Here is a 17,210-nt window from a genome sequence, read left to right on the forward strand (position 1 = left end):
GAGCATCCATGCCTGAGGCATGGATATATATATATATATATATATATATATATATATATATATATATATATATATATATATATATATATATATATATATATATATATATATATATATATATATATATATATATATATATGTGTGTGTGTATTAATTGTTGAGACTGATACAGATGCCTTCCCCCACGAAAAAAAAAAGAGAGCAGTAAGATGGGAGTGATTAACAGATAATGCATGACATCAGAGAGGGAGATTACGGAACGAGAAACTTGATAATAACATACAGACATGATAATATAATGTAATACATGTACAATACATATAAGTAAAGAAAAATATACACATATATATACATGATATTGAAATTGGATGATTAAACCTTGAAATGGGGAACGAAAGTTTCAGTTTGTAAGGTGTGTGTGTGGTTAAGCTTGATTCGCTTGAAGGATCTGTTAAAAAAGAACCTAATGATACCTGATGTGCACACTCATCATCGAATCCTCTGTTCACACGCTTCAAATGAACGATATGGACGATCTGTTCCACTAAGGTTTTGAGATCTAAAATTTTTACTTTGTGGCTATAAAGAGATTCGATTACACGGCGTGGGCCATAGAACACTGTTCTTTTACTAAATCTATTAACAGTGGTGTTCCTCAGGGTTCTGGCCTGTCACCCACTCTCTTCTTATTATTCATCAATGACCTAAACCAAACTTCTTGTCCTATCCACTCCTACGCTGATGATACCACCCTGCACTTTTCCACGTCTTTTCATAGACGTCCAACCCTTCAGGAGGTAAACATTTCACGCAGGGAAGCTACAGAACGCCTGGCTTCTGATCTTTCTAAAATTTCTGATTGGGGCAGAGAAAACTTGGTTTTGTTCAGGGCCTCAAAAACTCAATTCCTCCATTTATCAACTCGACACAACCCTCCAGACAACTATCCCCTCTTCTTCAATGACACTCAACTATCACCCTCTTCTACACTGAACATCCTCGGTCTGTCCTTTACTTACAATCTGAACTGGAAACTTCACATCTCATTTGTAACTCAAACAGCTTCTATGAAGTTAGGCGTTCTCCGCCAGTTTTTTTTTTTTTTTTTTTTTTTTTTCACCGCCACCCCCAGCTGCTAACTGTACAAGGGCTTTTACCCGTCCATGTATGGAGTATGCTTCACACGTCTGGGTAGGTTCTACTCATACCGCTCTTCTAGACACGGTGAAATCAAAGGCTTTTTGTCTCATCAATTCCTCTCCTCTAACTCACTGTCTTTAGCCTCTCACTCATCGCCGCAATGTTGCATCTCTAGTAGACTATCTTCTACCGCTATTTTCATGCTGACTGCTCTTCTGATCTTGCTAACTGCATGCCTTCCCTCCTCCCGCGGCCTCGCTGCACAAAACTTTCTTCTTTCTCTCAATCCTATTCTGTCCACCTCTCTAATGCAATAGTTAACCAGTATTCTCAATCATTCATCCCTTTTTTTTGGTAAACTCTAGAACTCCCTGCCTGCTTCTGTATTTCCATCTTCCTGTGACTTGAATTCCTTCAAGAGGGAGGTTTCAAGACACTTATCCTTCAATTTTGTACTACCGCTTTGGACACTTTTATGGCACTGCCGTCTCAATGGGAGTTTTTTTTTTTTACTATTGGATTTTTGTTGCCCTTGGCTAGTATCCCTCCTACGTAGAGAGAGAGAGAGAGAGAGAGAGAGAGAGAGAGAGAGAGAGAGAGAGAGAGAGAGAGAGAGAGAGAGAGAGAGAGAGAGAGAGAGAGAGAGAGTAATAATAATAATAATAATAATAATAATAATAATAATAACTTTATTTCCATTTGAACAGTGGTTATTCATTTTACATAGTGTGAGGAACGATTGGGTATAGTAGTATTTTATACTCTGACCTAGAACCATATGTTTGGTTGTGTCTACATATTAAAACTATTCATATAGGAAAAGTAAATTGAAGTCATAATATAAAATGGAATAAATGTAGAAACTAAAAACATAGTAATATTAAAAAACACTATTTTAAAAGATATCGAGTGAGTCTACTTTTAAAACTGGACACAGAGACAGCGCTAGTAACATCAGAAGGCAGACTGTTCCACATTTTTGGGCCTGTCACATCCAAACTTCTGGCACCGGTATCTTTTCGAGTCTTTGGTATAAATAAGCAACTCTGCTGTCGTGTTGAACTATCAGTTGTTTCATGAACAGTTAAAAATTTCTTATACCAATCTGGATGAAAACCATTTAGTATCTTAAAAACTGTGGTACACGTCTCCAGTTTATACTTTTCGATAATTTTTAGCCACCCAAGTTTTTGTATTATTGGTGAAGCATGATCGAATTTTCTTGCACCTCCCATAGCTAGTTTTGCGGCAAAATTTTGTAGTTTTTGAGTCTTATTTATTACTGTTAAGTTTGTGGTGCCCCATATTCTGATGCAATAGTTAATCAAACTGAGTATAATTGTCTGCACAACAAGTATTCTGGAGGGTTTGTCAAGACTCTTACTTATACGGCTTAAAAACATTAATAAACCGACTACTTTTTTACTCATTTCATCAGTGTGTTTATCAAAGAGCATAAAACGGTCCATGTACACACCTAGATTTTTAACATAATTACTTGGGATGATGGTGTCCCCATCTATTTGTATCACAATATTAGGAGGAACCTGTGCCAGAAGTTGTCTGTTTCCAATGAGGATACATTGGGTTTTACCTGTATTCAACATTAGACCATTAGTGAGAAAATAATTCTTTATACACTTTATGGTTGCTTCAGTGTCCCTGATTAGACGAGGTAGTTCATTAGTGTAGCTGGAGTGCAGAAACTGTGTGTCGTCGGCGTATTGTACCACGAGACAATTTTTAACCTTTACAATCAAGTCGTTGACAAAGATGTTGAATAGAATTGGGCCCAAAACTGACCCTTGTGGAACTCCAAAATGTATACTTTTTTTCTTTGATGTTGAATTCTTTACACGTACTGATTGAGTTCTATTTTTCAGGTAGCTGCTAAACCACAAGGGATCAATTTTGAGCTGAATACATTTTTGTATCAGAATGTTATGATTAACACTGTCGAATGCTTTAGACAGATCACATAGAGTAAGTAAAGATTTTTTTTTCTGGTCCATATTTTTATATATTTTATCAGTAATCACTGTCAATGCTGTCTCAGTAGACAGATGACGCCTGAAATCATGCTGGCTGTTGGATAAAAGTTTTTTGTCCTCTAAGTAATTTGCCAATTGGTTTGCAATAATTTTTTCTAGTATCTTAGATAAAATTGGGAGAAGTGAGATTGGCCGATAATTACTAACATTATCAACATCTCCATTTTTAAAGATTGGTACTACTATTGCATGCTTCCAGGCGTCAGGAAACACACCGGTAACTATGGACGTATTTATAATACAAGTCAAATATTGTGCAACAACATGTAAAGCATCACGGATAAATTTCAATGGTATGCCATCTGAACCAACAGACCTAGTATCATTTAAAGCTTTAACAGTAAGTATAACAGTACTCACGTCGACAGGCTGAGGTCTAAAATTATTTGTGTTGAAAAGAGCAACATCAGTGTCAAGTGGTGATACATAATTATCATTGTGTAGAGTCTGTTGAGTTTTTTTCATATGTAAATTTTCCTACGTTCACAAAGTGCGAATTAAATTCATCTGCTTTATCTCCACAGTCGTCATATGGATGTACATTGGTATTACTTTTCTTATCAGGAACAATTTCTCTGATGAGTTTCCAAGTTCTAGCAGTGTTCCCTCTTTGGGTTTGCAGTTGCTTATTATAATAGGAATTTATAGCATTTTTTATAAGTACAGTGACCAGCTTTTTCTCTCTCTTGTATTCGTCTTGTAATGTTACGTTGTGACGGTATTTTTTAAATTTACTTCTAACATTGTTCCTGATTAGAATAGCGCGTCGGATGTCATCAGTCATCCAAGGTGCAGGTGGTCTGCGGATTACTTTTGTTACAAAAGGAGCACAAGCGTTTAAAGTTTTAGTAAAAACGTCATTAAAAATTCTGACCTGGTCATTGACATCGTCGGTTAAAAACATTTAATTCATGGCTGGTGAATTCTGCACTAATAATGTAGAAAAGGTTTCTTGACTGTATTTTCCGAGCTGACGAAACGTCTTAATACCAGGCCTACGTTTTGGTTTGCTTATATTTACTTGCACGCTGACAAGATCATGGTCTGCAACAATTTGTGGGACAGTACTGTGTGTTAAGATCATTTCAGGTTTATTAGTTATAACTAAATCTAAGAGTGTTGACGAGGTAGCGGTAATGCGAGTCGGTTTGTCTATTATCTGAGCAAGCTTGTTATTCTTTATTAGTCTATTTAATCTGCTATCTTTTAAAATTATATTATCAATAAAATCACCGAGAATAAAAGGAGACTTCTTTTTGACAATTAAAAACCTAAAAACATCTTCTATATACTCGTAGGACACAGCTAATGCCTTAGGGTGTCTATACATACAGCCGACCATAATGGAGGGCAGTTTGCGGCACTGCACAGTTACCCACACATCCTCAATACCGGGTGGTCTAACTATATCAAGAGATAATACATTAGATTTCAGTGTGTCTCTTACGTAAATACATGTTCCAGCACCACGTCCATTATCACATCTAAAAATATTAAAATCAGATATATTTATAAGATGATCCGGGGTGTGTGGAAGAAGCCATGTTTCAGTTATGCATAAAACATCTATATTTCTTTCCTGTATTAGCAGCTTGACCTCATCCAGACTAGAAATAAGGGATTGAGCATTGATATGCTCAATCACTAATGAGTCCTTTCTATTCTTAAAACATCCGGCAAGGTCTTCTTCGCCACACCCCTATGTAGAATAATACGTACATAGACGACTCTTGTGCCCTAAAGAATTACACTTGCCACATTGTAATTTATGATCAAATCTACATGTAAATTGTCTGTGATTAAACTCACCACAGTTATAGCAACCAACTTTCTTCATATAGTTATTACCGTATTTTTGGCTGGGGTTGTTGTACTTGGCTCTATTGCGGCTGTTGAAATTATTTATATTGTGATTATCAACATGTGTTTCGTGTAATCTACTGAACCTGTTATGTATAGGTGTCCTGTGTCGTAAGTGGTGTGGGTTGTGACTTTCCTTTGGTAGTGTGGGGGTATTATTGGCAGGTGGGCGAGCGTTGTTGCGCCGCACCACCGCGGCCCAACAACAATGTTTTGCCTTAAATTATATCTAAGTCCAAAAACCCTTAAGCACTTTTCCCAGGCTCAACGATATCTAGGTATCTTCATGCACCGTTAGATCTTCTTAGACCATACCTTAGTCATTTAGATTCTTGGTAATTTGCGAGTATTATCAGGAGCGAATCCACAAGGCCTGCCACACTCCAGACGAGAGAGAGAGAGAGAGAGAGAGAGAGAGAGAGAGAGAGAGAGAGAGAGACAGAGAGAGAGACAGAGAGAGAGAGAGAGAGAGAGAGAGAGAGAGAGAGAGAGAGAGAGAGAGAGAGAGAGACAGAGACAGAGAGAGAGAGAGAGAGAGAGAGAGAGAGAGAGAGAGAGAGAGAGAGAGAGAGAGAGACCTTTTCCCTAAGGACTGGAAGTGGGTGTGAAATTCCCTTGAGAGGTAGAGAAGAAGAAAGGTTAAAATAGAATAGGCTGGCTGGACATGGACACACGTGGGATGAATGTATGAAAACACGCATGTGGGATGGATATATGAAATGGTGAATATACATATATATAATAACAATAATTGCTGAGACTAATACACAGGTGCAAATTGTAGAATTAAATCACAGACATTCTGATATATATATATATATATATATATATATATATATATATATATATATATATATATATATATATATATATATATATATATATATATATATATATATATATATATATATATATATATATTTTTTTTTTTTTTTTTTTTTTTTTTTTTTTTTTTTGCACCGATTGCATTCACAAGTGTTCGACTGCATTCACAAGTGTTCTATCGAGGTTTTATCTGAAGTTTAAGTTCCTGGTGCACATATCAATTATTACATCCGTCTCTAATTCTGGGTTGTCCTACTCTGGCATTAAAGTCCGCCATCACAACCACTTTCTCTGGTCCTTGTGATACCTGCAACTCGCCAGATTGAGAGGTTTGGAAGTACGGTGTATAAATCATCTATTCATTTGTTTTCCGTATCTTCACAAATAATGCCACCATAGTTGTACCTATATTTGTTCTTCAGCATGTGTCAATTCCTGAAACGTACTTAGTTATATATATATATATATATATATATATATATATATATATATATATATATATATATATATATATATATATATATATATATATATATATATATATATATATGGCTACGGCGAAGGGGATGAGGAGGCGGATACGGAAACTTTTGGGGTTATAGTGGAGGCTATAATTATGACAGTGGCTACAGTGGCGGTTATTACGGTGATAAGGGTGATACTAGTAAACGGCTGAACAAAAAGTAAAATGAGAGAAGAGAGTGATTAAAATGAGATCAAACTGTTTCTACATAAATTACTCTACCTCTTGCTTCTCCCAACAAGAAATATCTATGATTATTATTGTATTTTGTGACATTTTGCTTTCCTTTTTTAAATACCTGCTGTGTGTGCAGTTCTTATCTGTTTCAAAATATATCATGACCGGAGAAACTTACCTGTGTGTGCTAAAATGCTTTTTAATGGTTTTAATGGTCAGATGTAATCTTTTAAAATACAAAAGCCCACCTGAGAAGTCTGATGAAAAAAAGTAGTTACGTAGTAAAGAAACTGTTTGCATTTTCCCACAATCAGAAGCACGAAGGTCAGCTTTATTTGCGACCCACTACCGTATTTACTCACATGAGTTTCTCTCCTGCCTCCTTGCCCTTCCTCCCTTATTTGCGTCCCCTTCGTGCCGGAGTGTTGGCACAAGGTAACCTCCACACACGGTATTTTAGATGTTATTTAGTAAATATTGTTCGCTATAAATGTTGTTTAATTTATAATCGGCTTGCGAATTCAGCTCGACATTTTACATCTATACCGGTGAACGTACTAGGTAGCCCAGTTCACTTCACATTTAGAACACTGATTCGGTTCTTCAGCTCACATTCTGAGGATTTCTCAATGTGAAACTTGTTACCATGACGGCATCACTTCCCGGTGGCGGTTGTTTTAGCAAGGTTGAGGAACCATAGCCACCAAGTACGTGTATATAAGACCTGGACGTGAATAATGTCATTCAAAGCCCACTGACACACCGAGGAGTTAGATTAAAGAAGTCACCATGAAGCTGGTAAGCTTTATTTCTTCCACTAAAATTTATCACTGAAACTGTCAATCAATGCAGGACTATTTTTGTACCAGTTTTAACACATGAAAGACCGGAAAAATCCTAAATGAAGCTTTTCTTGTTTATTTGTTTCTTTGTTTATTTACACAGAAGCATTTCTTTCTCCCGCACGAGTTGAATCCAAAAGCAAGATAAAATGTTCTAAAACTAAGCAAGGCTTATTTATGTTCGAACAATGGAGAAAATAGCTAAATAAGAGACAAGAATACAAGAATAAAATGTGCATATATTTTACAGTTTTGAAAGTTATGGGACATTTCTCTTCAGGTTCTTTAAGGAGCATTCGCAAGATTTTTTTTTTTTTTTTTGTAAGGGGGCAAACTAAAAAAATATATACACTTTATATGTGCGATTTTATAAACAAATACCCAAACTTTACCTGCGGTTACTGGAAAATTTCAAGAGAGACATTCCCCCTTAATTCCTACTCCAGACCCCCGCAGCTTCTTTTCTTTCAATGATAAGACTTCAACATTAATTGAATTGAATTTCACCGCCTTTACAGTGGTCTCTACTGGTAGTGATGTTGGTTGTTGTGTGCGGTGCGCTAGTGGGCAGCGAGGCTCGGCCTGACCCAGATCCCGTGGCCGGCCCTGAGCCCATCTTTGGCAAAAAGGGAAAGAAGGGCAGAGGAAGGTGTTGCGGAGGAGGCGGTGGTTTCTACAGTCGACGAGGTGGTTACGGTGGACATAGGCGCCACTGGTGAGGGGTAACTGTGGTCACTGCGCCAATGGTTCAATTTCCACACATTGGCCATACAGTACGTCTATCAACTTAAACAGTTGTCTGCGGCACAATTTTTGTGAAACTGTACTATTGAAATAATAAATTTACCTAGTTTTTGTTGAATTTGATTTATCTCATTCCTCGTGCCTCAGGATTTTTGGCAGAATCATCATCCCTATATATATATATATATATATATATATATATATATATATATATATATATATATATATATATATATATATATATATATATATATATATATATATATATATATATATATGAAGTATGCATTTAATATGGAGGCGTATCGTGTCGGCAAATAAGTATGAAAAAGCAAAAACAAATGGTGCAGGATTTCCACTTTAAGGTTCTCTCTCTCTCTCTCTCTCTCTCTCTCTCTCTCTCTCTCTCTCTCTCTCTCTCTCTCTCTCTCTCTCTCTCTCTCTCTCTCTCTGTGTGTGTGTGTGTGTGTGTGTGTGTGTGTGTGTGTGTGTGTGTGTGTGGTAACGACATCCGTAGTAATAGTTTCCTAATGCTTTGCAAGTCGAGATAAAGTCGTTGTAAACATCGGAATGGTGACTAAGCAATAAACTTATCTTGTGTGATGAAAGAATGAGGGAGATAAGGAGGAAGCAGGGTAGACGAGCTAAGCAAGAAATCGTGATTTGCATACGGGAGCATGATGATGTATGCAATTGTCGTCACTGCTTATATTGTAATTGGTATAATGATAATGATGGTGATGGTGATGATAATAATAATAATGATAATAATAATAATAATAATAATAATAATGATAATAATAATAACAATAATAATTACCAGCATAAATGTGAATTTATGTTGTTGATTTTCGTTACAACCGAGTCTCAACTTCTAGCAGTTGCGTCGTACGTCTGGAAGGCAGTGGTACGAAATTATTTGCATAACAGTCTCCACCACTGTTGCCACCCCAGAGCAATTTGGCCTCGGTTCTTGGTGCATAGAGCTCTTTTAAAATCTGAGTAAATATGGTGCAATTACGAATTATTGGTATGGGTGGATATATATATATATATATATATATATATATATATATATATATATATATATATATATATATATATATATATATATATATATATATATATATATATATATATATATATATATATATATATATATATATATATATATATATATATGTATAGCATAAATAGTAATAATATTATCCTTAACAGTATATAATCTGCATGATTCGTATTTATCTTGCAAGGTACAATAGGAGTAGTTAAGTGTCTCCTGGCAGAGATGAACTGGGAGGCAGGGTTTGAGGCATTCTGTGGTACTCAGGGTCAGTGAGAATTGAGACCGCGAAGTAAGAAGACGTGTGAGGAAGGGGACAAAGGAAAGTGAGTTGAGTCCTTGAGAGTAGAGTTTGCGTGTGACAGACCGTGACGGTTTTTTTGCTTGCCGCCTCTGTACCTGCCTGTCGTGACGGTATTGCATGGTGACTTTGTGTACTGTTGTATGGATATAAGGAGAAGTGTTTTTCTCTATCTGTTCCGTGCGGAGAATGGAATGTGAGGCGGGCGAGGCGTCCCGCCACAATATGCCAAAAAAAAAATACTCCTTTTCACTGTCTATTATTACCTTGTGCTATGTCCACAGAAAAAAAAAAAGAAAGCTATATTGACAAGTGATGAGAACTCCTCTCGTTATAATGGAAAATACCGGTCATAAATGTGGCAGCTGACACATGATATGAGTTACAGGGCCGCCGGTGTGGCAGCGTGACCTATATACACTGGAAAAAAAAAAAAATGTGGAAGCCATTAGATAATTTATACTTTAATATTGGGTAGCTCCTGTATTCTAGATCGAAAGAGAAAATAAATATTGATTATGCTAAAGCTGCAAGAATGTTTATTTCCAAACAAAAGTAGGTAAATTCTCATTTGTAATATATTGAAAATATTATTCAGACATATACAGTATATTATCTACATTATCTATATAATGAAATTGTTTGTAAGAAGATAACATTTTTTTCTCTTTTTGGTTTTCAGCTGTATACAAATAAAAAAAAAGTGCAACTAGTATGCTGTAATAACATTCTCATTTTGACCTGTAGGTCTTTAGGTGTTGGTAACGCTGGTCTAGCCCGATATCAGTAAGGGACTGTGTATTCACCTCAAGAACGCTGTCTGCATCCTCCCTTTGGACTGTTCGCTGGTCTAGGTAAGCATTATACCCATCCTAATGCCTGATTCAGTCACTTGATCTTGCAGTGAAACCTCCACGATTTTCTAAATGGAGACGTATTTTTTTTTTTTCATCGAGTGCAGAGCAAATACCATATCGATACATCATTCTTTTTTTTATTGGCATTCTGTATGGTGAAGGCCATCTCTACCTCGATCAACTTGACGCTTTTTACATCAAGTTTTCTTTGTTCTATAGCGTTGTTTTATCTAACCATCTGAAAACTAGAAGTTGTTATTGTCTATAATTGTTGAGGTGCCTCGCATGAATCCGTCAATCTTGTCGTCGCTGATTTACATTGTTACGCAAACCTGTTTGATTTGTTATTGTTATGCCTGTTGATAAGTTTGACTATTAAACCTACTACTCTCGCGTTTAAACTATAGAAATGCTCTGTTTTGTGCTAGTTGGTTGTATACATTGGAAAGATAACTCTGCTCTTTCTTGTCTAAAGAATATTTTTCCTCTGTTGAAAAAAAAAAAAAAGGCATCGTTGCATAATACTTCCAAAAATCTAACCCAAATTAGATATGTGGTATTTCATCTGATTCCATCCATACTTCATATTCACTTGACGTTCAGAAGTAAGGCAAGTAATTAATGTTGTTGTTTAAAAACGATTATATTATTAATTGATTGTTATTACTTACGACTCGATATTTTTTCTTAAAAAGCACTGAAGAAGACGATGTCAGACGAAAATGTTCAGCATCTTCCGGAGGAACAGCAACAGGAGCTCAAGTCAAAATTTTTAGGTTTACGCCAAGGACTGGTAGCAGTGGGTACCTGCCGTCATCTCCTCCCTCCTCACTGCGTGGCGCTCACCAAGAAATACCGTGAATTCAGGTATATCACTTTTTAGGTTCTTAATGTATCTGTTTACGTTAATCACAACTGTATTCTAATTACTTTCCTTACCCTAGAAGCACTTTAAATACAAATACCTCCAAATTTATCTTCCTCACGTCTTTGTTACTTAGCATTTCCATAACTAAGTGTCCCAGTGATATCTAAGAATGCCAGCTGATTTATACACAAGAGGTAAGAATGAATAAAAATTGTGGTGAAAGGAGTAATGAAGTTAACGGTTGAGCCCTGCTCGAGAGAGGCTGTTATTGCTGCGAATGAAAAATGTATGACCATTTGTTGATGTGCAAACCTTATTGTCACGATACCCGTTATCTTTCTAAGAAAGTGGACGTTACACTGATCTCAGAATGTTTTAAAGGTATGGATTTTTAAAAGACCTTGAATACCTACCCGACCAATCCGAAATCACCAGCTATGACACCCTCTCACAAAACCCTTACCTTGGCACATCACGCCAGGAATCACCTCAATACAAAATCAATGTTGGGGTAGAAAACACAATTATTCTATATAATTACAGTATATTAATAATAATGTTAACTCACAAACAAATTGAGGTCGTACACATTAAAGGAAATTAGGGAGCAAATTTCTACCCTAGACCAACACAGAATAATTCCCACACTCACTCACAATAGATTCCCCCTTTTTACTCAGGCTCTTATATCGCCTCCCTTATTGCTCAGAGGTTATACTCATCAATATGTGACATTTCCGTCACTTCACAAAACACTAAACCTTTTTACTCCTTCATAGGCCGCTGAAATATTTTCCCAAGCTGCGGGAATTTCTCTAGACGCTGTCACCGCGTCACCAAATAACAATTCCTGTCTTTTACCTCCTCAAACCTCACAAGACATCACCATCGTCACCATAGATCACCTATAACACCATAACCAAAGACACCAATAACACCACAACACCAACCCCAAAGACAGCAATAACGCCACAACTCACACAACTCACCAACCAAATTTCAGCGGACAAGAGCTCTTGGTACCACAAAAGACTCACCAACCAGATCTTGGATATCAGGGCTGTACCACCACATCACTAATATCTACACACACACACACACACACACACACACACACACACACCATCACGCCACACCCGAATTTATCCCCTGAGTAACGCCACCTCTCTGTTCTCCCTCAAGGCCTCTGGCGCTGTCTCAAGAATTTGCTGATTCAGATACAAAACCCAAACTGGAAACTTTACTTCTCATCTCTAGCTAAAACAGCTTCTATGAAATTAACTGTTTTGAGTCGTCTCCGCCTGTTTTTCTCAGACACCCTCCCCCAGCTAAGTTTGTATAGGTTCCTTATCCGTCCATGTAAGTAGTATGCTTCACTTGTATGATGGGGGGTTCCAGTCATAATGCTTTTTTAGACAAGGTAGAATCAAGAGCATTTTGTCTTAAAAACTTCTTTTCTCTAACTGATCGTCTTCAGTCTCTCTTTCATCGGCGCAATGTTGCATTTCTTGCTTTTTTCTACCTCTGTTTTACAGTAATTGCTTTTCTGATCTTGCTAATTTCTCTTGCTGCCTCGCTGCACAAGACCTTCTACTTTATCTTACCCCTATTCTGTCCACCTCTTTAATGCAAGAGTTAACCAGTATTCTCAATCATTCACTCCTTTTTCTGGTAAACTATGGAACTCCCTGCCTGCTTCTGTCTCACTAGCGAATTCTCTTTCATCTATCTATCTATATCTATCTATCTATCTATCTATTTATCTATCTATCCATCTATCCATCTATCCATCTGTCTGTCTGTCTGTCTGTCTGTCTGTCTGTCTGTCTGTCTCTATCTATCTATCTATCTATCTATCTATCTATCTATCTATCTATCTATATATCTATATATCTATATATATATATATATATATATATATATATATATATATATATATATATATATATATATATATATATATATATATATATATATATATATATATATATATATATATATATATATATATATATATATATATATTTATCATGTTTTCATAAATCATAATTTTATTTATTTTTTCTATTTATCCTGTTTATTGAAGAGTCTGTATTGTGAGCATATCAGTATGAAGAAAGTTTTTTTTTTCTTTATATATCCTTTTAACTATTTAGTATTTGTGTGAGTATACGTAACGAAATGAAACACTTGTTCTGTCTACTCTTAAAGGTAGTGTACGTGGCAAGGAATCCCCGCGACGTATGTGTCTCCTACTACCATCACCAGAAGTCCTTGAAAGTCGCAGAATTCATTGGAGACTTTCCAGATTTTGTCGACTTATGGTGCCGCGATTTGTGTAAGACATTTTTTTTTACTAATATATTTGTTTACATTTATTACATGGTTATACATTTTGGATCATATTTGTTTGTCAAGGTATAATACATTTTAAAATTTAGAAATACGACACACATAGGCATTGAAATTACACAGGTCAAGATTTATTACTTTTTTAATTTCTAGGAATTAATAATAAGAAAAAAAGGGACAATGATGAGGAAAAATAGGCTCTAGTTATACTGCCAGTGGCCAACGTTAAGTTGTGAGGCTTATTTTGAAAGTTAATTACAGGCCTTCAAGCACCTTATTGGGACCACCTGAAGGAGGCTTGGGAAAGGCGACAACACCCTAACTTCCTTTTCCTCTTCTATGAGGACATGAAAGAAAACCTGATGAAGGAACTAAAGCGCCTTGATGCCTTCCTCGGTACGGGACTGACAGAGGATCAGCTCCGCCAAGTCGCCGAGCACACCGGTATTTCGCATATGAAAAACAGGAGTTCTGTTAATCCCGGATCCAGTTCTTACTCCGAACAGGCTTTGAAAGAGGGAAGGCGTGACTTCATCAGAAAAGGTATGTTTACCTATTTGCCATCATGATTAAATTTACGCACATTATAATATTAATTCATCATATTGTACATTATTATTAGCAGCAGTATATTGGGTCATTCTCTCTCTCTCTCTCTCTCTCTCTCTCTCTCTCTCTCTCTCTCTCTCTCTCTCTCTCTCGCTCTCTCTCTCTCTCTCTCTCTCTCTCTCTCTCTCTCTCTCTCTCTCTCTCTCTCTCTCTCTCTCTCAACAAAACTTTACAATAAGGTTGAGTGTTCACGACGTAGTTTCCTTCAGGAACTACTGGGGATTGGACGAACTACTTCAATCCTGAACTGGAAGCCAAGTTTGAAGTGTGGATGAAGAAAGGTGGAGAAGTGGCTGAGGAGATTCCCTTTAAGTACCAGATACAGCAGACAGAGACTACCGAGCTTGTGGAGTGCAAGTAATTCTATGGTTGGCAACAGGAAGACGCAACTGCAGACATGATCAAGTCATAGTTTCCACAGCAGTGATCCGGCAGTTTGATCATCCTGTTTGGATGGATCGGTATTTTATTTTAACACTCCAAAAATACTTAATTTTAATATTTAAGTCTTCCATTCATATCAACTTTAAATAATTTATTTGCTACATTTAACAACAGATAATAAAGGACAAAAGGTTCATTAGGAAAATCTACAGGCAATATAATGTTTTAACCAAGAAAATAAAAAGAATATAATGTGAACGTTGTTTTAAGAAAAACAAAAACAAAAAAAAAAAAACTAGATAACACATGCCATGATTCAGTAAATAAAGATAACAATAACTAGTAACTGCATCTGGACACCTCTCTCATTATCACAGATCCCCTGGCTTGAAAAAAGAGAGAGAGAGAGAGAGAGAGAGAGAGAGAGAGAGAGAGAGAGAGAGAGAGAGAGAGAGAGAGTTGAGGAGTATGAGGTGTGAAGATGTTTTAGGCACACTTATCGTGGTGAAGGAAGGTAATGTTAACGAGTGACTCCCTCTCTGTTGAGTTAAGCACATAATTATAAGAACCATCGCCCATCAACATGTGCCTGCCAAACAATTCATTGCCGTACACCGCCACTCATGAGTGAGCAAGCATCATGATTGGGGTTAAAATATCTGACCGTAGTGTAATTTTTTCAGTCATTTGTGCAATTTTTCAGTCATGCTCACACACGACAAATATATCTGCACAATCATCATGTTTGACCAATTGTGATTGGCTGTGTATGGGGCCCTTTACCAAGCATCACATGCACAGAGCTCTCCAGTAAAACAGAACTGTCCTGTGAGAGAACTGTGGTAACATGTAGCCTGGTGCTACTAATACGACTCAGAGTTCCCAGACCAATAATCTGCACATCAGAGTGGCATAATACAAATACATGTTTCAGGCAAATGTGGGAACCCGTGACCTTCGCTCAAAACGCATTTTCTCACAGCAGTTCGTCCATTGGTCAAGCGAACAATGGACGTACGTTTGGCAGCATAACACGTTGGAGACAGTTGGGATGAAGGACCAGAATTATCATATAGTGTGCTATTACTAACTTTATGTGTTGAATCTTCTTTGGCTCCTGACCGTAGCTTCTAACTACCCTTGCGCAGATCAGTAAGTATAATTTTGGTGTTACATTTTTCATCGTAGTCCACAATAAGCATAAAACTTTGTTCGAGAATTTTGTAAACTACCACTTAGCATTCTACAAGCCACCAAATAGTCAAGGGTATTGTAAACAAGGGTGTGTAGCCAAGGGTACTGTAAACATACATCAAACCTACCTAACACACCTTCTGACTAGAAAATCTGTCCACTTGAACCCCCTACACTTTTTTTACTAGAGAGCTTTAAGAGAAGATTAGACAAGTTTATGGATGGGGATAACAGATGGAAATAGGTAGGAGTGTTTCATACAGGGACTGCCACGTGTAAGCCTGGTCGCTTCTTGCAGCTTCCCTTATTTCTTATGTTATGTTCTTTTTATTTTTTTTTATTTTATTTATTTTTTTCTTTTTTTCTTTTTATTTATTTCTTTAAGTAAGTCATTTCTCGATTTGCTGACCTATGGTCTGACCATTTTGAACAAAGCGTTTAGGCGGTCCTTTCCGGGGATTCCCCGAATAGTGGCACTGCCAAACCTTGTACTGGGCCAATTATCAGATTAGAGTCTGTGTGTCGCTGATAACCTCGCTCCCGACAAATCTCTCTCTCTCTCTCTCTCTCTCTCTCTCTCTCTCTCTCTCTCTCTCTCTCTCTCTCTCTCTCTCTCTCTCTCCTTGCCAGCCAAGCTGCTTTCCTTTATACTTAATTACTTATGCAATATTACATATAGTACATATACACAGTACTCTTACACGGTACATACATACATACTTTTACATATTTACATGATTCACACATAGTCACTAGGTAAAATTCTCTCTACTTTTTGCCTTTCCGCAAAACTCTTGACACATTAGGTTGTGTAAATTTGAAAAGAAATTAAGAAAATGTGTAATTTTAGTGGATAATTAAGTAAACATGCATTAACAAATTTTCAACTTCGCAAATTCTATACTCTATAGTCAGTAATGTATAAAATGTATCCGCCACCTCTCTTTTGTGTGTTTGGGAGAGGGGTGTGGCGTGTACAAGACAACGGGTGTCTTCTACGTTGTACAGCGCTACACCAGGCAAAAGACTGCCGGAGCAGGCTTGAGGGACGTTTGGTGCCTTCGAAAAGTGCTGACAGCAGAAATCTTGATAGGATGACTGCACTTAAGTACATGAATATATTCATGACTATAGCTCTCTAATTACGTAAATAAGGCAAGGGAAAACTACTTATAACTAATAATAATACATGCCAAAATACATTAGAAACATATTAACTATGAAGAATACTTAGATAGTGTGATGTAGGTGCTACCAGTCATTTATCGATGGCAATAAATGGACTATGGAAAGTTCCATGGTGTGTGACGTAGGATGGCGTGATCATGTCAGCACCACCCTTGCCCATCAGCACCCACTATCCACACTCAGACATACAAGTATACACACACTTATCCTGCTAACTGGAAAAAAATAATAA

The 17,210-nt window shown here is 36.8% G+C and overlaps 2 protein-coding genes across 2 annotated transcripts in view; both read left to right on the forward strand.

The window, feature by feature from the left end:
* LOC135116013 (uncharacterized) overlaps positions 1-17,210 on the forward strand; it is a 52,219-nt gene that overhangs the window by 20,972 nt on the left and 14,037 nt on the right. The window contains exons 3-4 of the mRNA XM_064033232.1: positions 10,274-10,380; positions 11,079-11,250. Of these exons, the coding sequence (XP_063889302.1) occupies positions 11,093-11,250 (158 nt within the window). The 5' untranslated portion in view covers positions 10,274-10,380; positions 11,079-11,092. The remainder of the gene's footprint in view (positions 1-10,273; positions 10,381-11,078; positions 11,251-17,210) is intronic.
* On the forward strand, positions 13,418-14,854 carry LOC135116141 (sulfotransferase 1B1-like). The gene is made up of 3 exons (XM_064033374.1): positions 13,418-13,589; positions 13,865-14,146; positions 14,422-14,854. Exons 1-3 carry the CDS (start codon positions 13,433-13,435, stop codon positions 14,571-14,573), a joined length of 591 nt encoding a protein of 196 aa, XP_063889444.1. The 5' UTR covers positions 13,418-13,432; the 3' UTR covers positions 14,574-14,854.

The sequence above is a fragment of the Scylla paramamosain genome, chromosome 30 (assembly GCF_035594125.1).
Source record: "Scylla paramamosain isolate STU-SP2022 chromosome 30, ASM3559412v1, whole genome shotgun sequence".
NCBI lineage: Eukaryota > Metazoa > Arthropoda > Malacostraca > Decapoda > Portunidae > Scylla > Scylla paramamosain.

Bases quoted from the DNA above. Each gene is read 5' to 3' on its own strand.
- LOC135116141 (XM_064033374.1), top strand. From the start codon at position 13,433: ATGAAACACTTGTTCTGTCTACTCTTAAAGGTAGTGTACGTGGCAAGG. The intron at 13,590-13,864 runs GTAAGACATTTT...AGTTAATTACAG, and splicing joins CTTATGGTGCCGCGATTTGT to GCCTTCAAGCACCTTATTGG. The intron at 14,147-14,421 runs GTATGTTTACCT...AGTTTCCTTCAG, and splicing joins GCGTGACTTCATCAGAAAAG to GAACTACTGGGGATTGGACG.